Source organism: Anopheles bellator, chromosome 2, assembly GCF_943735745.2.
Source record: "Anopheles bellator chromosome 2, idAnoBellAS_SP24_06.2, whole genome shotgun sequence".
Classification (NCBI taxonomy): Eukaryota; Metazoa; Arthropoda; class Insecta; order Diptera; family Culicidae; genus Anopheles; species Anopheles bellator.
In genome coordinates, this window is record NC_071286.1 from 29,701,381 (window position 1) to 29,726,899 (window position 25,519).

General features: G+C 51.1%; 2 protein-coding genes across 2 annotated transcripts; both read right to left on the minus strand.

Moving 5' to 3' along the window:
• Positions 1 to 543: 543 nt before the first annotated feature.
• LOC131208695 (uncharacterized) lies at positions 544 to 16,259 on the minus strand. Its single transcript, XM_058201515.1, has 7 exons — positions 15,541 to 16,259; positions 8,676 to 8,834; positions 4,013 to 4,218; positions 3,848 to 3,951; positions 3,387 to 3,777; positions 2,888 to 3,312; positions 544 to 2,822 (listed from the first exon to the last, which is right to left on the minus strand). Exons 1-7 carry the CDS (start codon positions 16,257 to 16,259, stop codon positions 2,493 to 2,495), a joined length of 2,334 nt encoding a protein of 777 aa, XP_058057498.1. The 3' UTR covers positions 544 to 2,492.
• A 6,423-nt stretch (positions 16,260 to 22,682) lies between these two features.
• Positions 22,683 to 25,334, minus strand: LOC131209625 (protein prenyltransferase alpha subunit repeat-containing protein 1-A). Its single transcript, XM_058202735.1, has 4 exons — positions 25,249 to 25,334; positions 24,941 to 25,156; positions 23,820 to 24,307; positions 22,683 to 23,719 (listed from the first exon to the last, which is right to left on the minus strand). Exons 2-4 carry the CDS (start codon positions 25,021 to 25,023, stop codon positions 22,908 to 22,910), a joined length of 1,383 nt encoding a protein of 460 aa, XP_058058718.1. The 5' UTR covers positions 25,024 to 25,156; positions 25,249 to 25,334; the 3' UTR covers positions 22,683 to 22,907.
• Between the last annotated feature and the right edge of the window lie 185 nt (positions 25,335 to 25,519).

The window sequence follows — 25,519 nt, forward strand, 5'->3', positions numbered from 1 at the left end:
GGTAGTTGCGTACGTTGGCGGGGCCCAATGTCACTTATCTAACGCGTTGTGACACCAGATCGCGGTGTTGCTGCAGCGGATGCTGGCGAAAGTGGCGCCAGTTGCCAGCATAATGCATTCGCGCTAGCGCAAAGAGGCAGAAAAAAAGCCGGATCCAGATAAATCCCAACTCGGACTCCGGCTCGCACTACTCATTTTTAAGTGTTGAAATTCGAACACAGATCATACGATCAAGCAGCTGTTATTACTGCTGTAAAGTACCCATGCCAGCGAACCATGCGGGACATTCCCACATAAATTATTGGCGTCTCGTACGCCGGGATTGCGACAAACGATGAGTAAACTACTTATTTATTTAAGCATCATGCGCTCAATGCTCTGAAAAAGAAAGCAGCTACGATCATTGACAGTGAGGAGGAGTTTAAATGTTTAAGGTGGTTTAAGCTCTGGCAAAAGGTAGACACTACAAAGATGTTCAAATATTTCTTTCCTTTTTCCAACACGCAGCAGGTCATAGTTCAAGATACGGTTTTATTAGCTCGTATGTCTTTGTTTTTATCCTACGTCATAACGTTTCCCCGGTTCATGAAAATAGATGCATTTCCCTATGTCCCTAGCCAACGAAAGTCTTTTGGAAACAAGCGCTTGGGGTTTCTGTTTCTTCACCATATGAACGAAAATCAAAATAACAGACGTAAAACCGATAAACCTAAATCACACACACATACACACACCAATCTGTGCACAGGGTTATCCCGCATTCCATTGTTTCTGTTTTTGCTCTTCGCGCGCGACCATTGCTTGTAGTTCGCCAACGTCCCTACTCGAAGTCGCGTGGGTGCGGCGCCTGGGCGTGGGATCCTCGCTTCCTGGCGAGCCTTCTGCCCCTTTCAGGGTTTTTGCGATTTCCTCATGTATTTTGCATACATATCACAGTCAGTTGTATTACGTGTTTACAATGCTTTTCGCGTTTCAGTTGATCACTTGCCGAAATTAAGTCCGCCCGCGGGATGGTCTTTTTCCCCGATCGTCGCACGCATAAATTTACCATTTACCACAAACGAATACAAAAGGAGCAGTGTTACGGTACCAGCCCATCCTAGGGCCTGCCTGCGCAGCATACGTATCGCACCGAACTTTTTAAAATTGTCCCCAAATGAAGCCGTTCGTGATGCCATGGTTTGCTCTTTGTTTGAAGCTTTGCTTCCAATTCCGTTCCGCGCGCTTCCCAGTTCTGTGCCTTGAAGCCACACACTCGTTCGTACAATCATATTGCACAAAATCACACCCATTCATCGCGTCCAAATTCAGTGTTGACCATAAGGGGATAATGTTACGAAACCGGGACCAGCGGGTGAGAAGCGCCCTGTGTTTTTGTGTAGAATCGTTCTTCTCCAGCCAGCCGTTGGTATTGGTTCCGGTTGAACATTGTGCGCCTGCAGTTTGTGTCACGGTGGTGGTGGCGTATGGCACAATGGATGATAATTGATGGAAAACCCCGGCCCGGTATTGTAAGAAACGGTAGCAATAGCAATTGACGCTGGTTCGGTAGGATGTAATACGATAAAAAAAGCCAAAAAGCTCTCCGTGACGCTGCTGCTACAAAAGGCCGTTACTATTGGTTGGTTGAGGGTTGAATTTGTGTACCCAGTTTCTACGTAATACGCGCACGGCAATGTAAAAGAAAGGCATCGTTCAAAATGAGCCGGTATCGGTCGCCTCGGTCACCTCTGGGGCACGCAGCCCAACTGATTGACCCTAGTTCTACGCTTCCTTCGACGAGGAACTACAGCTTGTTTGTCTAAAGCATGATATACTGAAGGATCTCCCTCCAATCTCGCCTGTGCTCCCACCGGTTGGTGTTTTCGGAGTTGTCTGGTGGAGCTCTGGAGTAGTCTCGAGTCGTTTTGTTCTCTGTGTCAAATAGTTATGCTCAACTAACTTAAAAAATAAACATTAACAAATTCTATCGTCGGTCCGGTAGTAAATGCATCGAAAGAAACCACCTCGCACACGACCACGATCGCTGTGCCTGCTTGAAACTTTAAGTGGCATAGCTTCCCGCGAAAAGAATTCGGGTTCCCCCAGAACAACCGTACGCTTCGCGGGCAGAATCAAGCCCTTTACGAGCCAAGCGTGCGTGGTGGGGGGCTCAAAAGTCTTCCGTTACACTTTCTTCGTCCACCTTGGATCTGACTGTTGCCGCTGTTCCTCGCGTACGAGAGCTTACGAAACTAATCCTCGCGTAGATAATAAATTAACGTTTAACCGAAACGCTTACATGCTAATCTCTCTCTCGCTCTCTCTTTCTCTCTTTACCCAAAATCACACAGGCCACCGATCACTTCACCGCGGGTATTGAACCACGCGTTTGTCTCATGTTTTCTCTCTCTCTGCCGACGCTGCCGCCTCTGCTCGGTGGCCAGTGTCCTCCGATGTCAATGTTCGTCGCATTGTGCCCAGTAGCGGCGGTCCCCCTCGATTAAAGCTTGCTATGTGGCATCTTCGTGGAAGTATTGATTTATGCTATCGCCATCCAGTACGCTGCCGGCTGCCGTGGGCAGAATGCTTCCGGCGGTGTTGGCATCGCTGGCCGCACCCTCGGCAACGGTCGTAGTACCGAACTCTCCGAGGACTCCGCTGCCCGCGTCCACCACCGACGGTGTATCCTGGAGCAGTAGCGAGAGCGTTTCCAAACTCTTGCGCACCCGGACGATCTGCTCCAGGTTAGAGTTTAGCACGAGCTGGGCTTCCTCTTTGCTTTTGCTATGCAGACGCTTCTGCCACCGCAGCACGTCGAGATAGAAGTCCGTATCATCGCCCTGCGGAACCAAAGACAGTCAGAGAGTTGTCCGTTTCCGGGACGAGCCACGCAGGCATCACTTACCAGTCGGATGCGGGGCGCCGAGAGGCGCGCCTGCAGGGTGTTTATCTTGTACGCCAGAAAGCAGGAAAACAGCGCCAGGATGACGGTCAATATTATGCCTATGTGTATAATACCAAAATCGGAGGGAAGGATGTGCTGGAGCTTTTGTTTTATCATAGAAAATCTACTTCTACTTTTGCTGCTGCTGCTGCTACCGGCCACTCCACCGCCACCGGCCACCGTTTGATCACCGGAAGCACCGCGATCACCGGTGAGCCCAGCGCCCAGTGCGCTACTGAGCGTCGGTAAGACTTTTTCCGCCTTGAGACTCTCCAATCCACCGGGACCGGTTGCCACCTTGAGGATCACGGGGCTTTTCACGATTGCCGGCGATTTCAGGAGCAGTTCCTTTTTAATTTTCTTCTGCTTCTGCCTCGAGGTGGAATCTAATATGCAAAAAAAAGGAAAGGCAATGTTATTACAGCGACGGGGATTTCACACGCTCGCACCCGGCACGTACCATCGGACGACTGATTAGTGCCACCTTCGGTCGCATTGAGCTGCTGGCCGTTGGAATCGCCAGAATCGAGCAGATCCGGTAGGTCGTCCTTCTCGTGAAACAGGATCTCGTTGCCATCGTAGCAACTACTGTCCTCATCGAGCGAACCTTCCGACCCTTCAGCGTGCAATGGGGCCGAAAGCCGCGAATGCTGGAGGGCGCTAAACGAATCACTCTGCGGCGAGGTGGCCCGCTCCCAGACGCTGCACATCAGGTAGAAGGCCGCCTCGCGGCTCAGAAAGCTACCGAACACGTGCCGATCGTCCCGCGTTTTCACGCCGACCGCGTTCGGAAACATGTAGGCCGTCTTTTCGCGCGAAATGTCCAGCACCGAGATGGTTGGGATGAGTAGCTGAGGAAAGACATGGAAACATCCGCCGAATGTTAGGGACTCAGTCTCACGTCCGGGCGAGCGTCCTTACCTTGGTCACATAACCGAACACGTTCGAGTAGAAGGCGAAGTAGTTCTGCGTGATGTACAGGTAGCCCTGGAGAAGGATGTCGCCGACGAGGGCGCAGGAAAAGTCTGCGAAATGGACAACGATCGTTAAACATTGCTGCTACCGTCGCACTCGTGTGCCACTTACAGTCGAGCACCACCTCGTCGTCCGGTACCTGGGCGAAGTGTTGGGCAAACTTTTTCTGCTCCCATGACATGCCGCCCTCCTTCTTCTTATGGTGCTTTTCCGGCTTGTCGATGGTATCACGAGTGCTGCTGAACGACTTCAGCGGGTGCGGGCTGGAGCTCCGAATGGTGGACGATCGTGCCGATGGCGACAGCGATTTAAGGGATCTGCAATAACGGATCGGGTCGGAAGCGGAACACGTTAGCGGGGTGGAGTCACCGGGGTGAGTTTCATAACAAAGGTCTAGGTCTAGACCAGCTGCGGGCATTTAAATAATCAAAGACTTGACTGTCTAATCGACCGTTTTGTACCATTTCTACTACCGTCTCCTCCATCGTGAATGTGTGCGAAAAGATGCAACCGGTGCACTTCGGACGGCTTGTTCGAAGCAAATCGTCGTCGTTATTTCGCGAACCCGACGGGGGTCAGCGACGAACCACCCCGCCCCAGGTGGTGCCAATCAAGGAACAGCTGTCCCGGGCAACACCACGATCATAGTGCCAGCATATGATTGTGTGTGCCGACCGGTGCCGATGTCCCGCGATACGGGCATGCAACAAGATGTACTGTAATTCAATTTACATTCGATTTGCATTTAATTAGCTCCAAGCCGTGCAAACGACCGCGGACACCGGTTGCGTGTCCGTTAGCACTTTGTTGGCGCTTGACGCTTGTACATTTCTCCGTCACTGTGGGACGGTATGTTAACAAGCATATCAAAAACAATTTACACACTCTCGGAGACCGAAAGATACGAATGCTGCAGCACGTTGCCAATCAAAACTCTAGTGCTGATTCGTTTGGAAACTCAAAGCTGTGAGTTTCGGAGGTCTTAAGGATGTTCGAACACTAGAAAAGGGATTCATATTTAGCTGAAGGATCATCCATTTAGTACAAACCATTACTGAGCGAAGCACTCATTCTGTTTATCTTTTGGACAAAGTTCGTGCCCTGCCTAGCCTACGAAGCAGTACAGTACTGACGTAGCCATAATTCCCGCCGGTACACAATGACTATTGATTTGCCGTGGAACGATTAACGATTAAATTGAACGATTCAGTAGAAAATGTGTCGAATGACTGATGGATGCTGACAAAGCAAGGACGGCCATGATGATTGGCAACGTTGCTCTAAACGTGTTTCTAATGCCTCACTTCACTACCAACTGCCAAACGTGTCATTAGTAGAAACGTGGCCTGCTTGATCCGCTTGATGTACCTCGCAGCCATTAAACACGTGCCTACATGATTACCGAACAAAACAAGATAAATTACAGTAATCGGGTCACAATTTAAAAAAAACCCCTTAGACTTGACTTTTTTTAGAACCAAAAAAGTAAAAGTGTTATTAGTGAAACGCACGACATATAATGATTGTTGGGTGAAAATGTAAGATTGCGAGCAACCGACTGCATCGAGTCATACGGGTTGGTTGTGTCATCAACTTTTGTAAAAATAAAGATCAAAACCTTCGCGGCACCATCCGCGGTGGATTGCGGTCAGCCAGCTGTGATTGCCGATTGTGCTTATTTTTATCGCACCACCTCGATTCCTTCGTGGCGCTGTGTCGCATTGTGAGTGACTCACTTCGACCAGACAGGGCACGACGATGGTTAAAGATGTCTGAGTTTTGTGACCTAAATAAATGATCTTCTTATAAATATAAATTTTATTCCCCTGCTTTCGAGCCACCTGCACTGATTGGTTCAGAACGGTGAGAGACTGAGAGGAGCGCCGATCACCGATCGAATGGGGTGTTGCACAACACCGCGGTTTCCACCTACCGATAGAGTGCACTGTGTTTCCGCAAGCGCACCCGACCACCCTCTTCCGGATCGTCATCCGCAGCGATGTTCGGTGTGGAGTATGCTGGAGTCAGAGGCATCGTGCTTCGTGTCGCTGAAGGACTGCTCAAGGACTGTATCAGTGTGTCTGGCGCTCCGCGGGCGCTCGAAGCCTTAGGCTAGCTGGAAGCACACCCGTCAACCCGTGCCGTGTCACAACAGCTGCGTGCGATCGTCCACGGAGCGAGTGACTGCACGATCGTTTTGTTGCGCCGGTTCGCACACAACACCCATTAACGCAGCACGCACTTCGTCACGAGAAACATAAGAATTTTGCAGTAAACACGACACACACGCCGGTGGTAGTCCGAACACAGGCAACACTCACTGTTGGATCCCGGATTTATCGGAACACTCGGAGAGCAGCAGTAAACACTGAACTGTCACTTTGTGCCGCTTCTCGTTCCGTCTGTATTATTGATAGTTTTCTCGCCCACGCTGCACGCTTTCATAACAACACCGATCGTCCGTCTCACTTCCGCGGCATAGCCGGGCGGCCAGCGAAGTGCATCTCGAAGGCCGACCGAAAGGCCGTGTGCAGCATCAACAAAAACATGGCACGTTCATCAATAACAAACGAGCGCGCATCTCGCTTTGACGTTACTACGTTCAGCACAGGGCCGATCGCTCATCACTCGATCGTCGCCATAATTGGGTTCTGGATCCAGTGGATATCAAACGCGTTTGGAACCGAGAACCAAAGTGTGCTGCCGCACAAAGATCAACAACGGGTATCGGAAGCGTATCAATAACCGGGTAAACCGATGCGGGGCTGCTACGGCTGCTCTCGGTCCACTGATAAACGCACTATAAGCCCAGCAACACGTTGGCACGCAATGAAACCAGATAAAACTAACGATGATAGAGGGTTCGCACAGGGTCGACTTTGTCGCCCTCTTGTGCCCGGTGTTACACAAACGTTTCAATTTATGCTTCGGTACAGTCAAAATGTACGGGCGTCGCGCACTTGTTTAAACGATTGTACCACGCGCCTCAGAGCATAGCAATCAATAAAGGGGCAATTATTCTTGCCCCGTAAAGGCGAGTGCTTGTGGCGTTAATCTTAGCACAACGTTGCGTCACGAGCGAAATGTTTACTTTGGCGGTGCACGATCACTTTCACCGCTAGACCGGACCGGACTCTATTTGGAACGCGAAATACACTAGAGCTAGTAGCAGTAGTAACTCAATGCTACAGCACAACCACCATACGCCAACATTCCAGCGAAGGATCGAAGGTTGCGAGGTCCACTGGCGAACCGGTCGAATGCAGCGCCACTTGATAACTGAACAGTAATTTTCCCATTCGAGTGCCCGCTCCGCTCGATCTACGCGCGCGAACAAGAAGTGTTCGATTCGTATCGTTACGGCAAAGAGTTGTAAGAGCCCGCACCGTACCCGCGTCTTCGACGGGGTGGGATCTCTATAGTTTTGATAAGGATTATCTTATCAACCGGTGCGCTCTACGCTACGCCAGCCCGCTCGCTGGGAACGGGTTGCCGCCGTCAATTTTGGACACTTAGCTTAGCGCTTGGAAGCGCTAGTCTGCTGCCGCCGACATTCCCAGTTTTCCGGTGGAGGTCAAAGGGCAAACTTTTCCCACACGATGCCGTCCGGGACGCCATAACATCCGAACAGCGGGGGCCCCTCGCACGATAAGATCACGCGACTGCGAAACACGCACCGTAATGCTGTCGGATACAGGATTTGAGGGGGGAAGTCGGATAAGCAGAATGTGAATGTCATTTCTGGGGGGGTTGTCCAGGGTTGTTTTGCTGCATCATTATCCTTCGGTTTGACGCGGTTTAACACCGATGGAACGGTGTGTGTCTACAGGGCCCTTTTTCGCATCGAAAACGCTGATAAGGAAGAGTGTGCTAAAAACGGCCTGGTTATGACTTTATGGTCAGCATCGACGAAAAGCGATACCAGATGTTTTTTTTTTCTTCATCCCTTTCCCGGCCTGATATTGAGAACGGTCTTGTGATTACCAATCGTCAAGGTTTATCACGGGCGTGTGATAGAACGCAGCCATGATGGCCATTTCCATACGTAGAAGGCACGAGCAGCGGTGGGCTCGTGGTTGATGATGAGGATCGCTGACGTTGAGAACTCGCGCTCGTGGTTGGCAGATAATTAATTAGGATCGGGCTGATAATTAGTTCCGTCTTCGATTGTTGCAACCTTATCGGACGAATTTTTGGACCCCACCTCACGATGACACGAAGACAGTAATCTCTTTTTCTCACAAATTGAATCAAATCCGGATTTCGGGTAACCGGAACACCTGGCACCGGTATTGCGATGTTTTGCTTCAACTGATAACATCAGGCTGCATCACCTGCACTGCAGCGATAATGGCTGATGACTGCAACACGATAGCCCCCGTTTGATGTAGTGTCGAAATGAGCATAGTTTTTTAGGACTTTTTAAAATTTACCAAAAATTCAAAGGATTCGTAAACCTCTAAACCGTGGCAACGTGAAGGCGCGATAGGGCAATCCTGTACCATTGTTTGCAAAGTGGGCATGGTTGGCTCCGTAGTTAGTCATCGGAAGAGATAGCTGTGCCGGGGTTAATGGTTGCCAAAATCGCTACACTATTCGGCAGCCGTGACTCACACCGGGCCGGTGGAAACAGCGCCTTGATAAGGGTGAAAATTGATGTTTGCAATCGCAATGATTCATGCAGGCTCTCCGCAGGGATCTTTTCCCCTGCCGTGCGCTACCTGGTGATCATGTTTTTGGATAACGAACCTAGTCATAGCTGAACTTCACTTACTTGGCATCACTCTTCGATGTGTTATGACTAGGGCTGCGTGAGAGTACGGTCAGGTGGGCTACCGCTTCCGATGGTCCGGAGGACTCCACTAAACTGAGGGGCTCTACGGTGCAGGACAGCGGCAGGGGCCGCGTTCCCAGTCCCACGCTGTTGGCGGATCTGTCGGGGGAAAACCAATGAAGAAAGCGAAACGGTATTAGAGAGGTCAGGATGCCCTTGTGAGATCATTGTTTGAATCACTGTGCGACACTTGGCGAAGCGAATGCCTAAAGTTGCGGAAAAAACAGTTACTACATTATGTCAAACAAAGAACTGAAGGTGCGAAGAAAAAGTCTACAAGTGTATATTAGTCATCCAAAATTTTCTTATCGATTCGATTATTTTCTTGCGATCGATTGTCTCCAATTATTCATACATTTTTACAAGCTGCGGCAGTTATCGACTTTAGCTTTTGATTGTTGGATTTAGCACCTCTTTCGATTGTTGGCCTTTCAGTCTTGATGGCCAGTTGGGACTTCGTCACAATGGATGCTTCCCGGAACTTTTGTGGAACAATGGTCAATCGACCAAACTCGACAAATCCTCGAGAGTCTTACTCATTAGAGAGTCTTACGCGATATTTCGAACGCTGGCGCTCAAGAACCGGAACTATTGTAGGCAAATTCGGCAAAAATACAGAAGAATGAACATTAACCAGTTCGTAACATAACTACCATGCTTAACTATCACAAAATAAATCCTTCCCCTCTTTACGACACATGGAATCTGATTTCGAATTGGGGCATCTCTCTGGTTCGCTTTATTTATAGCACGCCCAGTCCAGGGCTTTTCACAATCAATACCGTGTGTCACGTGGTTGTTTTCAAAAATAATCACATCCGAAAAACCGTGAATCAGGTGGTCAGGTGGTCAGGCTCCTGTCGAGTAATTGGATTTACTGTTTCGATGGAACAAGCGAACCAACGGGCCAGTCGTCGACTGCTGGTGTAGCGTTAAAGCCACGCGTAAATAGACGCAGTTCCACCGAGAAGACGTTGGCCAAATAAAACAGTAATCCTCGTTGCACGGAAATCGCGATCAACCGATCCAAATCCCTAGTACCTGGACTTTCGCAGCATAATTCGGCGCGCCTTGTGTAACCGCTTTCCGGCCGGCGACGAAGATGATGCCGACGACGTGGAGGAAACCTCGGACGAGCCGAGCAGCTTGCTGTTTCTTCGGACCATCGCGGAACCGCTGCTGCTGCTACCGCCGGCGCCACTGTGGTTCATGCTGGCAATGCCCTGCACAAAGCACAGCATGATCCTGGTCGAGCTGGATTCAGCCACCTCTCACACAAACGCATACACATATACTCGAAGGCAACGCAGTATCCCCAACGACAGGGGGTCGTCGTAACACGCTGTCCACCCGAAGCTGACCACGAGGCGTACACTTTTCCACTTACGGCGGGGCGTTCGTTATGGGCCGTTAGAGACTGTCAGACATCCATTGCACCTGGGCTTTCTACACGGGGACAGGTTGTGCCAGCTTTAGTAAGGGAGCTACAACGGACTTCCTGGGCCCGTTGTGGACCGCGATATGCCTTAATGTCAACGATAAGTCCTAGGTGCTCCTATTCTTGGGCATGCCCGCGATTGGAGGTTCTGCCGCGTGGCGGAAAATTATGGGAACCATAAGGACCGCCACCTATTACGTGATCGTCGTGCCGCGTGATATAACCAGCGAGGGACCGCGAGATAGGGGTACTCGGTCGTGTAATCGTCGTCGCCGTAGACGACGACAGCACGAACCACGAACTCTGCGCTACTTGTTGATGTTCCCCTCGGTCAGGCTCGGCCCAACCGAATCTACAAGGGCACACCACGGTGCTGTGCGCCGTGGTCCTACTATTCGTCTACTTCCCGGCACCTGTTGTTCTTGGGAAGGACCTGCCACAAAGGGACCCGCCAGGCAGATGGATGATGAGTCAGAATATAATTTATGAATCAGTTTTGTTGAATAATTGACGGCGTGTGCCCCCGGGTGGTTTGCCACATGTCGCGCTGTACTGCTGTACTGTTCTCACAGACACAGATCGGGGTGGAAGATAAGCGGCAATCATGTTCCGATTGCGCGACTCGCCCGACAGCCAGGTGTCAAGGTGCTTAAAAAACCCTGTGACGATAGCGACGGGCGACGGGTATCAACGCCTTGTACTTGTGCATGTTTATGTTGTTCTATTCTATTACCGAGCGACAGTGTTGACCGCGGCCAGAGGGCCGCTATTAGAAGAAGCACCATTTCCGCTTCTTATCAGTCGCGGCTGCTACCCTGATAGCCTCACCAGGTGTCGATGCTGGAGAGCAGCGGTGTGCAAGGCGCATCCGGCGGCCGGTGGCCGATCGGTGGCCGTGAATTGCGTTTTCGTTTTTAAAACTCAAATATTTACCCAACAAACGGTACAGACGGCTGCTGCTGTTGGGAATCTCTGAAAGCAAGCCCACAGGCTAAAAGATAATGTAGCAAAATATTTTGCTGCGCTCGCTAATTGTTATTTTCCGCGTCAACTACGGGGAACTCACTGAGAAGAAGGACCGTAGGAAATTGCTCCACATATTCGATCCAAGATCCAGATTCTAGAAGTTTCCCGTTCTAATGAAGGCAAATCAACCATTCCCAGTTTGAAATTTACAGCTGACAGGACAGCTGACGTTTCCATAGTGAAGCGTGCCGCTTAGGGTGTATTTAAACACGAAACTGCCGTCTCTCCTAGGCTCAGGGCCGGTTGGATCAGGTGTCCTTTGGAAAAGTATCCTCCACTTACTCTTGTCCTGTGAACTAATTGAACGCAGTGCCGCGTACGCCCGGCACTGGTCTCCTCTGAAATCCACACCTCGCCGGTTGGAGGTATGTATAGATTAAAGAGGCATTAAGCTCCAGCCAGGAAGCCAACCACCAGCAGCGAAGAACCTATCGACAGGGCGCCCGCGGACAGGCGGAGAGGCGGTAAAGGGGGTTCGCGCAAAATGACCGGCCGGCGGCTGGTGAGATAACCTCTTCCCTAGACAGCGCAGTTTTGCTTCCGTATTTTACTTTTTTGCTTTGCCCGTTCCTTTTGCAATCATCGAGACTCGGGGCGACTTGCTGGCGTCAAAAACTGGACCGGTCGATGACCGGGGCTGTTGGGGTGGGCCGCCCGCCCCATGTAAGGGGCATAATTTCCGACCCGACCGGAAAGCGGAACCCGCGGTCGACGCAGTGCGAGGTAAGCGATTTAGTTCGTCGTCATCGAGTGGGGTTTATGCTGAAAGCACCGAAATCGATACACCGGACGGACGGGTGTTGAGCCTGACTGTCCGCGAGTTGGCACATCCAACCCCGGCAGGCCAAATAAATGGGATGGCGGCGTTCGCGTTGCATAATTCAATGTGCATATCGGATTCGCACGGGAAAAATGGGTCGCCGGTGGGAGGAGCACAAACCCGCCCGCCGGGTTCACTTCAATTGTTCTGACAGCAGCTCTCGGCAGCCAACGGCACGCGGTTTCAACGCCAGCGCCAGAGCAAAGGGTTGAGTGCTGCTGGGATCATACACTGCATTCCTTGTTTTGCGAATTACATATCGTAGCCGCCCCGCCGGTTATTATCTCACACGCGTGTGGGATGCAGTTACGTAGACCACCACCGATTCTTATCACACCGTGTTTTTTTTTACTTTTCAATAACCATGCGCACCGGAAGTAGTAGCAAGCCAGGAAGATGCAACTGCATCCACTGCACAGCACTGTAACGTGTTTTTCTCGCGACAACTCGGGGCAGGTTTTTCAGTTCCAGCTCGCCTGCGTTATCACCGGAACACGATCGATCGATTCGCACTGGCGGCCAATAAGCCGAGTCCTTAACACGGAGCGCCACGCGCCAAACAACCTTTCCGACGGGCCGGACGGGACCACAATGGCGATCCGCTTGTGCGCCACATACCAGCGCAGCGTGTGGCGTAAACAATAGTGCTGGTGTTAGTACCGCTGGCCGCTTTTTCAGCGTGGTGTGTGGGACCCGGGGCCAGTGCCAACAACAACAACACGTTCCCGGCCGGCGGAGAGTGGTTTCCGCGTTTCACTCTTCGCTCTCATTTTCATCGCTTTTCTCATCCTCACATTGTCTTCGTTGTCTCTCTCTCCAGGGCGAATTTGCACAATAAATTAAGGTCCCGTTCCGTAACCGGGTTTTCTGCTATGGTTTCGCTTAACATATCAACTTCAAACTAAAGGTAAAAATCGAACTCGTAACTGGAGCCCCCGAAACTGATCAAACGAGCATCATCATATTGCTCTTCTTGGTTCGGCTCGATCAAGTGTGATCGATCGTGTGCAATCAACGTCGAGAAGCAAATACGTCCACTGCAAATTGACGGGGGAAAACTCATTAAACCGGTACACGCGGTCAGACCAACGACCGCCGTTTCGAACCCAACCCAAAAACCGTTGGGCAGAAAAACAGGTTCCGCGCGGAGTGTCCGAAGCATGTGTCGCGCTGTGTGGTAAACGCATGAAAAAGGGGAGAACTGAAACAAAAAAAGAGCACAACGGACAGCTGCAACATACGATCAGCGTACACCACCAACACACACAGCAGATCGCACTGTCTGTGTAGAGGAGTTTTGCGTGGAACCGGAAACTTGGTCAACTTCGGTTGCCGGCGTCCAGAAACTGTCTTCCCAAGTCGAAACTCTTCCCAAGGCGCCCCAAGAGTTGTTGCATATTTGCCATTTTCTTTTCAAAATCCAAAAAGAAATTGTTGGACCATTCAAACACTCAGAGAAGATCAAGCATAATGCTGTCTTTGGATGCTGTGAAAAGCCTCAGATGTTCCCAGATGCGAAAAACTCATCCATCGATCGATGGAACTGGTATCGTTGGACGGAGCAGCAGGGAGCATGCAGCGATCACGCCCGAGGAAAAGAGGTCAAAAATAAGAGCACCGGTTCATGGTTGGGCAACGTCAAGAGAGTCGGCGGCGCGAAAAGAATAAGAAGACTTGCCACCAGATATGTCCCATTAGCCGCTGCGTGTGCGTGCACAGGTGCGTCGCCGAATTGCCAGCGTTGCGCAAAAAACGAAACAAAAACCTGCCCCCAGTGAGTTCTGCCAGCGTCCAACAACCGAGAAGGGGCGCGTAAAGGACTTGCTCAGAACGCCAATCGATCGCCACTTTTCTATTTTTATGCATAAGATACGTAGCTTTTTGCCCACGGTGGGGCAAAAAACCCTCTCAATGTGACTTTGTGAGCACTCTCGAAGGGGGAGATCATTAACTTTTCGGGGAGTGACTGTAGCCACCGTTAAGCACTCCTTTCCGATGCGGGAAGGTAGAGTATGATTGAAAAGGGCAAGAGCTACATCGACGGGCCGGAGAACGGTGGCAGAACACCGGACCAAGCTCCGAATCGAACCGAATGTCCTTGACCTGAATCGATGGGGCGGTGGCGGCAGTAGCAACCACTTCACTCTCCGGCTGGTTCCACCGGTCCTGGGGGAGGTATGCTGCGGTGTGGGCCACACCACACCGTAACCTTTGTGCCATGTTTCGGAGCGAGCACACCTTTCAGTGCCCACTACTATTATTTTGGAAAGTAAGTAAAGAAATGGACATAAACAATAATTAAAGCAAGAACAACATCGAAGCATGCGTCAACTATTGGGAGCGATGGTGGCCGCCACCGACATTTTTACAAATCGAAATGAATTAATTATTTAATAAGCAGCAGTAGCAGTTCGAAGCAGTAATGTAATTGAACTAGTGAAATAGTGTTATGAATTTGAATTAATTTTATGCGGTTTTACAAAAGATGGCATTACTCACTAAATGTCACAAATCTTTTTAAATGAAATATGTGTTTGACAGCTACGCATCTAACGCAATATAGCAACGCGGTTTTTGGTTAAAATGTAAACTACACCTTTTTAAAGCGTCTGAGCATGTCGAGTTTTGTTTCTGTTAGAGGGTTTTTGCCAGGACTACTTCTTCATTACTTCAATATGAATAAGTCATAGTCGCTGGTAAAAAGGGATTTATTACGTAAAAAGTAAAAACGTAAAAAAAAGTAATTACCCTGAGAACCCTGAACACAAAAAGGTAACTGTGGCTATGCTGTGCCTTTGATGGGATATGAATGGTGTGGTGTACTATGAGCTCTTAAAATTCAATGAAATTATTCATAGACAATCCCATCGACAACAAGTAGTGCATTTGAAGCAAAGCTTTGGCCATAAAACGACCAGAATGGGATAAAAGTCTTAAGAAGCTGATTTTTCAACATGACAACTCTCGACTACACATCCCAAAACCGTTCAAAACCTTTCTCGAAAATATCGGAAGGGAACTGAAACTGTTACCCTCGCCCACCATATTCACCAAAATGAATGAATTAATTACAAGCCTATATGTGAACCGGTGAACCTACGTAAAAAGAGGACGGTTTATAGACCGCAAACAGTGCTCAACTTATCCCTGGAAGCCTTGAGATAACGTAACCCGGAGCTGCAGGTGCAGTAAAAGCGTTCGCTGCCGTTGTTTGCCCCCGTATAATACAAGATATCAGAGCATCTGAATCGTCCTTAACTTCGTTTGCATACAAATACACCGTCTTGTAGAGTAAACAGCAGGAAAATGGGGCCCGCGCAAGAGATCCAACGAGCAGGTCAGGGGTTTGGTTTGCAAACCGGATGTAGATAAACACCGGCCCCCCTCCGAGACAATATCAGCCGCCCGAGGGTGGGCGTCAAACACAGAAGCGTCACAGGGCCTAGGGCTTCGGGTTCTCGCCAGATTGGCGTTACACAAAGTCGAAAGCGTTAAATAGAGCATCAAAAGAGAGCACTCACTTGGGTTGGCCCGGGCCACCGATCGTTGGCGCGATCGTGACAACGGTGACCGCTGGCTTGGCGTGTTTGGCCCCGGCCGCTCCGTAGCTGGTCGAGTCCGAGTGTACGCGCCGGTGGCGTCCGGCGGTGCGCAACTCCCGTGCCCGGATGCCACCGACACCGTCCAGGTCCTCGTTGAAGATGTCGCCGGTACTGTGCCGCTTGGTCGGCACCTGCTCCGGCAGGAACGCGTCCAGCACCGGTGGGCGCTTCCGGTGCCGCGCGTTCGCCATGTCCTCGTCCAGCTCGTGCACCACGTCGCTGTCGCTGGTGCACGACCGTTCCGTCGGCTTGGAGCGGGTGGATCGCTTCAGCAGATAGTTGAGGCTCTGGCGAAACGAGTTGCCCCGCTTGAAGGGTGGCCGGGTGACGACGGCAGCCGGCACCACCAGCACCACCGTGGGCGATTCGGCCCCGGAACTGCCGCCGGTCAGGGCTTCGGGGTCCGTCGCGAGCGCCCCGTTGCCCAGGATCACGATCTCGTCCGTGTCGCCCACCACCAGCCGGTCCTCTTCGGAGTCCAACTCCAGCACGGCGGCCCCCGCCGACTTCGACTTCGACGAGGACGACGACGACGAGCCCTTGCCGATGCGCAGCCGGCGGGCAAAGTGCGTCAGGAACTTGGAGCCCCGCTTCGGCCCCGCCTCATAGTACACGGGGTCACTCGGCACGGACACCATACTGGTGGGGAGGGCTCGCTAGCTAAGATTCTCACGCACGAGAGACTGTGTGGGAAGGAGGCACCACTGTCCGCAAGGAGATGTTCGGTTCACAGTTCCACAGTTACACTACTAGCGTCTGCCGTTCCCATTCTGCACTATCCGGAGCGGAGGCTGATAAGGCCGCTTCCTGCGCCGTTCACCGACAGTTCACCAACGGTCACAACATCGTATCACTGCACCGAATCGGCCACTACAAAAACGAAGCGAATTTTGTTTTGTTAAAACTCTTGCTGAATTACGGAGCACGGACGACACATAATCTGCGTGACCCGTGCGACCCGCGACATAATGGACCGCTCCTCCTATCTGCGTGTGTGATTAGTGTTTCGGGGACAAGCATTCCATGCCAAACGCTGTTAATGATTGGCAAAAGTTACTTCTTATCAGCGGTAACGGATTGAAACGGCAGGCGGATTGCAGTCCACGAAAGGTCACTTTTTAACGATCATTTTGAGAATCAACTGATAGGATACAGGAGCAACAAACTTTCGGGACAACCCAAGGGCGCGTGCGCGTGGCACATGTGGCCACCCTGCGCGTCCCGCGCCGATACGCAAACCGTCAGCTGATCGCACACACGGGGACAATCGCGCATTGCGCAAACCAACACCAGCGCAACCACGCGCGGCCAGCTGGGCTCGCGAAAATCGCGACCTCGTGTCGGTTGTGCTTGTGTAGTGGTGGCCACCCCCCCAGGGTGGCCGTGACACCACTACCAGTGGCGCCGACGCATCAAAGGGTCTTAATCGGTACACGATAACGTTCGGGCGTTTTATCTTTCCGTTGCCGCACCACGACACAAATGGCACCGGAAACACCGGATGTCCGGGGTCTGTGACGTTTCCGTCGCCGCCATGCAGGGAAAATCCGTCACTGTCGGGACCGACCGCTCCGTCGAAAAACCAACACGTTCCTGCCACTAATTAGGCGAACGTGGCGACCGTAGGGAATTAATCTCCCTCCGGGCCTGACTGGTCATTGGATATTCCCAGACTGGGACGTGTTTTTCTTCGCTACGGTGCGCAACAGTTTTCCCATCACCCGCCCAACTCGAGAAAATCGAAGGCCACCCGAAACAGTAAACAACAAGCAAGGGGCCAGGACCAGTCACGATGTTTACTTTGAAAATTTGTTGATCGTGATCATCGCGTAGTAGACTAGAGTGGAAGCCGCAAGGAACTCCGAACTCATTCCGATCGCGATGGCGGATATGGAGGTCAACTCACAGCAGCATCAGCAGCAAAAAAAAAAATGGCGCACATCGTCTCTTTCACGCTTTCGCCAGCACTTTCTCCAGGTTCACCAGGTTCACCAGGTCCGGATAGTCGGAACGTGTGGTGCTGCGTATGCTCTGCGCCACCGGTACACGCAACGCTAAAAATACTTTGCCCTCGCCATCGTTTCGATGCGTATACAGGATTGCAAAAAGGTTAAGCTGCTCAGCCAAAATGGGGGGCCACCTTCAATGGGCTCAGATGGGATTGTCTTTTCGCACTGTCAAATACCAACTGGACACTGGATCAACGTTGCGCAACGGCTATTAACATTCAGCAGCGGTACATAGCCCACCTCCGAAAAGGTAGTGCACGCACTGCAAACAATACGTGCACCGATAACGTCACTACTGGCGATCTACTAGCGGCCACTGGATCGTCGTGAGATCGTCTTTCTTTTTTGTCCACCGCACACGGCACAAAGAAAACAAAAATCGACCACGCACCACTAACACACTCTCTCGCTCTCTCTCTATTGGGGCTGTGCAGGTTGTCACGGACGTGGGCTTTACAGTCGCGAGGTTGAACTGCCAGACCGGACCGCGCCAGACAACAGCGCCGACTACCAGCCAGAGTCCCGCGAGGTGCGTGAAAGGCCCCGTGAAGCGACCGTCACGACGCGGGGTGGTAAATGTTTACGCTCTCCAATTGCCGCTATTCCACCCCCAACCAGTGGGTGGGTGGGTGGGGAGTCTCTCTCTTCGCTGACCCCGGCGCCGCCTTTCGTTCCACTTTTTGCGCAAGATTCTGCACGTATTGGTATCGGCGCGCCGTGGTACATAATTAACCCATGGATACGAACCACTCCGAACGATCGGTCAACCGAGTGTCCAGTGATCAGGAATCGAAAGGAAGTGACATGCGAGGCACTAGAGGGAACCGTTACAACTTTACAAACGAGGCGAGCGCTCCGTCGTCAAGGGTTGAAAGGCCTCGGTTCGCGTTTCGCGTATTTGCGGGTCCACGTTGCGCCCACTTACACCACCGAGTGGGCACCGCAAAGCATAACGCATACATTCGCGATTGTGGAGCAATCGTGACGAGCATAGAGCACCGTCGTTCTGCGCTTGTGGTCGTTGTGCAAGATAAGATCCGCGGCTTCAATATTCATTGTTTTTTAAGCCGCTAATTATCGGCCGCCGTGAAGCTGAAGCTGAGTCGCCTTGGAATGGTTGATCCACCCCTTCGCCTGCGTTGGCGGTCTCTATTGCGATACCTCGACACTCGACTCGACGGATCATAAGCCCGAGCCCCAGTTTTTTCTCCGGTAGACCATCAAACAAACAATTGTGTGCTGAGCGAGCATACAAAGAGCATTCGCTAGAGTTCACTGCCGGTGGGGGGATGGCGGTGGATTGAACCGTGTCAATGGCCTAACACACGTGTCTGGGTTTGGCAAAACAGCGCTGGCATCGGCCGAACACGTTTAACTGTGTTTTAATTACTTTTGGGCAATTCGCGCGTGCGAGTTCCCGTTGTTGTTGGCTACGTTATTAGTCACACGTTTTTTGGGGGCCGCCCAAGGCTTATCCGCCGGCTGCTGATGTCAAACATGATAAACGGTGGCGCGGCCACAGGTGGTGATTGCCAGATTGTGGGTGCCTCGTGGCAGGGATACCGGATGATTAAACGGAACACCTGCTCAAGACGGCGTGTGTCTTATCAGCCACGCTGAAGGTGGGGTTTTTCGAAACCAGACCCACTTGTAAGTCACGCGAAAACGAGTTCAGAACGCGGCGCACAGGGTGTGCCGGAAAATCAACCCGACTGTACACTACTAACTACGAACAAACGAGAGCTGTTATTTCAGCATAATTTGAAATCTGTGTGCCGTAGTGTTAAGGAGAAAAGTTAATTGGTGAATCAATAAGATATATTTACGCAATGTGAGGAGAATGTTCTCATGCAACATTAAACAGCGGTCAAAATATGCGAATATGCCATACAATGCAATGTTGTGGTGTGAATGATGTATTTTTACGGTCTGCTAGTGTAATTACGTGAAGTGTCCTATTCTAGGTCGCTTTTTGCACAACACTCAGCCGCACAAAATGGAGCACACACATGCGTAGCACTGTCTACTGCCTGCGCTAAGCCAGTAAGGGGCAGGCACACACTTACCCTTCAATGTCCAGACGAGCACATTCGGCCGCAACTATTCCGCCCTTGGCGTGAAAAGTTTTCGCCAAACCCTTGCGGGGCGATCTGGAATGAATGGGGAACGGAAACCTGTCTTAACTGGGACCGAGACCAGACCATCAAAGAAACGGCAAGTTCTTTGGGGGTGTTTTTGATTTGACGCTTAGTTTGCTTTAGTTACATGCTGGCATCGGTTTTTTAGATGAGACGGATGATCGCGGTGGGGTTGAGTATAGAAATGTGCATGAAATAATGTCGTAATGCTCTTCACAAAAGCTTGGACCTCAGCTTTGTTTTAGTTTTTTTAAGATTCCTAATAAACGCTGACGTTTGAAATAAAAATGAAACAACCCGAACGAACGGAGGAAGGTCTACTTCTATCAGCTAACAGAGAGTTTCAACGATACACAGAAAAGGGCTGACTCTGCGTCGGGCGCGGGTAACTTTCCTCCCCAAATTATTATAAAATACTCCAAATGTATAGAATTGGCTCTCTGTGTATCCTTGCCTCGCTTGGCTCTCATCGGCCAGTTATTTGCTACTCTCGCGCGCAGGATTTCCTCCCAAGCCACCCAAGCTTTCGGTGGCTTTCGACAACACGAACGGGCCCCAACTGGGATATGGGTGAGAAGAAAAAACCAAAAAAAAACCAACGGTATTTAAGCTTCTGAAGGTTACGGATGACCCACGTTTCAGCCACCAAATGGCGGGCGGTCCCCGGTGTTGGTGGGTGGCATGAAAAATCAATGAAAGTGTGTGGGCTCCAATTATGTAATAAAACTATATTTTATGTTTCCAGCCCGCGTACGAGCGTGTGAAGTGAACGATGACTGCCGGAACAGGACGAACAGGAGGTCCACACTAACACCATCATGACGCGGTGAGATATGAAGATATGTTTCGTGAAGGGAGGCGCTTCCAATCTTCTCTGTTCGCCGTTCGTGTCGAATTAGAGTTACAGAATTAGAAACAAAATACCAGCAGACACATACCCCTTCAAATCGGCCAGGCTGCGATTTTTGCGAAGCATTTTGCGTTTGGTTTCGTTTGGCTTTGGGTTGCCCCGTGCCGGCGGAGGAGGTCCTTAGAACGCGACCGGATACTGCGACTATTCCCGGTGCGCGATCACCACCGAGGAGGGCCCGTGATCCCGGTGTCCACCGGTGGGAGGAAGTGTTCGGCGAGCCTCGCTCGGCGAAGGAATGGGCTCGAACCGGTTCATCTTCAGCTAGGGTCCGGCCAGTCAGTGGACGGTATATCGATAAGGGGGTTACGGATCGATCTGCAGCAACGGTTAGGTCATTTCTTAGCACACTGCAACGGTTTCACTTCGTTCGCGGATCGCGGGACGTTCCTTCCTAGGGCTTCGTGACCTGCGAAACGGACTCACTGTCTTCAATCTAGCCGGATAAAACCTGCACACTAACCAGGACCGACTCTGCGTGTACCGCGACCGGAAGGACGACTGCAACACGCCTCAAGAAAATCAGGTGGAAGACTAGAAATTCGAAGCGAAATCCTTAGTGTGGAAGGTTCTTGTCTCAGTCTCAGTTCCGTTCTTCGCTCCGGTGGTTTTCTCTTGCAAACCGCAACTCTCTCAATCTCTCGCTCTCTCTCTCTCTCTGTCCCTCTCTGCTGTATCGTGGCGACAGTTTTATTAATGTTGTCGAAAGGATAAATGGGTTGGTAGGAGCAACATAATGTCGCGCCGGGTGACAAGAGCGAACCACCAAGAACTGGCACGCATGTGTGTTGTGTGTTTTGTACTGGCATTTCCGGTGGTGTTAGTGCTCGGTAGTGCGATCGGTATAACGGTCCGCTCGAAATCAATACTAGGCAGTAGAGTGACGCCTTCCGTGGCCAGGTGGAAAACTGCCACCAGGGAACAGCAATTACTCTCTACAACTTCATTCTCACCAATACCAATGGTGTGATGTAATCCTTGCTCAATTTCATTCCCACCCGAAGCTCACAGCACCCCCATTTTTGATACTCTTATTTGTTTTCCTTTGATAACCCCATCGCGGTGGGCGGAACATGGCCCCGATCTGTGTACGGCAAGTAAACAATCATCTAAAAAACAAAATTGCGCACCACAAAAAACGGACCGTGTGATTCTGGGCTAGGCACTGCTGGACTAGAAACCCCGGGGGTTTAGGCAGAAAGGAACACGCAAAACACCCCACCGACAGCCGTGGTTATGTTGCCACCGGCGGGGGTTTCCGTAACGATCGAAACAGGAAGTGCCGCTAGTCGTTCACACTGTTCACTTCTTTGATTGCCAATGATTAGCGCACCCACCAGGTAGTCTGTCGTGTGCAAAATTCACCAGCACTTGGCGGGACCCCAAAATACGCAACGCAAGCTACCACACGCCGTTTGCGTAAAGCGAACCTTCTCACTCACGTTCCACCGTTCACGGGCAAACGTTGGCATCGCCTTGGGTGCAACTTTTCATTGAATATTTTCGATTCCAATCACTTCAATCACTATCTGACAGGTACCGCCGCCGCCACAGCATAACTTTCTTCAAGAAAACGGATACCGCGAGCGAGCGAGCGCGGTCACTGGCACACATACACTGACCGGCCAACTCACCGCACACTTCCGTCCGGTGTGCATTCGCGGTTCTCGCGTTGCCGCGAGAAAGATACCGAGAACGCCGGCACAACACACGCGCAAGCGTACGGGTTCGAAACGCACGTGAAACGCTCCGTCCCGCTCACTCTATCATTGGCTCTCACGTTTCTCACCGGGGTTCACGGTGAGCTCACTTGAGTTCACATCGGTTGGGCGGATTTATGCTCGGAGCATAATGCTGATCGATTATTTATTATGCAACAGCCCGTGTACGTGTGATCGGCAATGCCTAGACCGAGTCGGGTCGAATTCCGACCGTGGAATCAAACGTCCAGAAGTAATTAAACAGTAACCGGAAAATATGTTCAACAGGTACTAACCATTCCATTAGGCAATTTAAGGATGTTTTGTTTTATTGATTGCTTTATAGTAAAATTTTCTAATTCCTAACAAGTCGAGCGGGTGCACGTGTCATGCGTGGCTGTCTGTGGCCATACTTAGCAGCAGTTAAAAAATAAACAATCCTCGGTCCACTCGGTCGAACCGTCCTCTAAAGCCTTAGCTTCTCCAGGAAGGCTAATAGCACACTGACTAGGAACACGGTCGATCTTCCCTATTGCTCCGATTCGATTCCTAGAAAATATTTACACCACTGTCCGTGCCGGGGATCGTTGGCCGTCCGGCGCAGTTCTTGTGTTTTCAGTGCCTGCAGCAGCTCGCTGGCATCCTCATCCAGGCGAGTAATCTTGGACAGTGGCTGCTGAAAGACAGGGCTTGATGCGTGAGCTTCGTTCGATGCCTTCAGCAACCAGCCCGGCGCAAGCCGTAGCTTATCGATGAGAAACTTCACCATGAACTTCCGATGGTTTTCCAGTGCCTGCGACGGGCTGTAGAGTGCGCGCAGTTCTTCGTACATCCGCAGATCGTACGCGGCGAGATTCACGCAAAACAGGAACGTAAGCACGCGCCGCTGGTTCAACTCGTGTTCTTTGGTGATGGCAGGTAACAGGTAGCAGAGCAGATTGTGCAACGGAGACTCGTTCGGAGTGGCCGACGGAACGGCACTGCTGTTACCCGTCAGCGTTTCGATTAGCGTGCACAGTGCCTCATATTGACGCTTCCGGCCTCCCGGTTCGCCTTCGTGACCCTCGCTAGCGGCGTCTTCCGCGATGAAGTCATCTTCGTCGTCGAAGTAGCACAGTTCGAACATTTTGGCCAGCACGAACTGACGATGATTGTAGCAGCTGTAGTCGTGGATGTGCTTGCGGATGAACTTTTCCGTTTTGTACACCTCGTACTTGAGCAGCTGAGGAGCCTTCATCAGCACCCACTGCCGGTGGCACCATGCGTGGTAGTTGGTGGTGCTCTTGTCCGCACTCTTCTCGCTCAGACTAATCTCGAACGACCAGTCGATGGCATCGTAGCCTGCAAAAAGTAGTAGCAAACCGATAATGAATGTGCTCCGATTGAAGTGCTACCGACGGCTGCATGAACCGCCGGTGCTACTTTTCACGACCCTACTTACTTTGGAACAGGTACAACCACCGCCGGTACGCAAATGCTTCGTTCGATTTGGGCTTTTTGCTGAGGACGAGCGCCGAGAAGTAGAACTCTTTGGAAATGTCTAACCGATTCTTGGCGAACAGCTGCCGGCGCAGGTTCCAGAAGGTGGCCACGTCCGGGTTGATCAGTATGGCACAGTTAAGGTACTTGACGATCGGGACGCTACCCCCGTTCGGGGGGTTTCCGCCATTTCCACCACCACCACCCGTCCCGCTGAGGCTGCCTCCTCCCGTAAGTTTGCCCTTATCGGCGGCACCCCAACATCCTGCGCCACCACCGGATGGCAGTGTGTTCGATCCCAACCACTCGTTGCGATACCGTAGGATCAATCGGTGAGCATAGGCGTAGATGAACTCGACACACCACGATTGTAGGCCCAGATTGTGCTCCACGTGAATAACGGGCGACTTATTTTGGTTTAGTGGCATCGGTATGATCTCAAATCCGATCCTGAAACGAAAGCGAAAGGGAGAGAGTTTTTATCTCGTCGTGTAGGGGGTTCGTCCGCCATTTATTGAAACTTTTTTTTTCGTATTCACCACCGACCCGAATACCCAATTCGTGGGCACGCGGGAAACTATCTTAATCAAAATAAATTGCTGCCACCAATTATGTGGAATTACTTTCAATCAAATGAACGATGTGACGGTCACTAGCGGCGGGTCTAAGCGATCGTTTTGCAGATCTATCTGTGACCGCTATCGCTACACGGTGGTGCCACTGCTTGCGTGACCGCTCGGTGCTCTGCCTACTCAAGGCCACTACGAGAAGAGTGTGCCTGCGATCAGAAAAACAGGTCAGAAAAGGCACTCCGACATTGCACTGAATCGCGAAGAAAATGTACGAACGTTTACGCGGTTTCTAATATTTCTTTACATCACAACAAAGGTTGCACCAAAAATCAGATCTTTATTGCAAAGAAAATTTGATATGACATTAAATTCCTCACGAGCAGCAACCGAGCAGTGAGGTCTCGGTTTTAATTCGTTTGACCTCTTCGATTGGCGCTGCTACGATGCTGATCTACTTTCTTCTTAGTCAGATACTGCGCCTCTGCGGATAGTGGGCGCCCTGCGTACTTACAGTTCCGGATCGCGAACGAACACCGCATCGATCTCGTTGATAATCTTTTCGCAGAAAGCAGCATCGTCCTCGTCTTGTGCCATCGTGATAGACAGGATAAAACTCGGAAAGGCCACTGACTTTTGCTTGTCCGCTGCCGCACTGTGTTCGCGCAACGGCAACGGGTCGAATTGCTTCCTCTCCACTCTTTCTTCGCAGCCGATCTGCTACGCAGCACTAGCCAAGTGTATGGTGAACGGCACGGCCATGAATTGAAATCACAATGAACCTCTCGCGAAGAATTTTGTTCTCTTTATATACGCACGTACCAAGCGCGGTGCCGTGAAATAAGACAAAGCTATCGCTTCTCCGCCTCAGCCGTCGTCCGATCGTGTCGCGGAAAACAATCTGAAACTCTCCATTGCGGTGATGTGACAACTCGAAGGACGTTCACATGAGCGAAACGCAAGATGAATGTTATTATTCTGTTCTCTCTCTTGCTGCTGCACTCTCGCACGTGGTACATTCAAACTCACCACCTTTGGGATCGAGTGAGTAAATATCATCTCGCGAGCGACAGTTTTAAAGTACTTTTTCGGT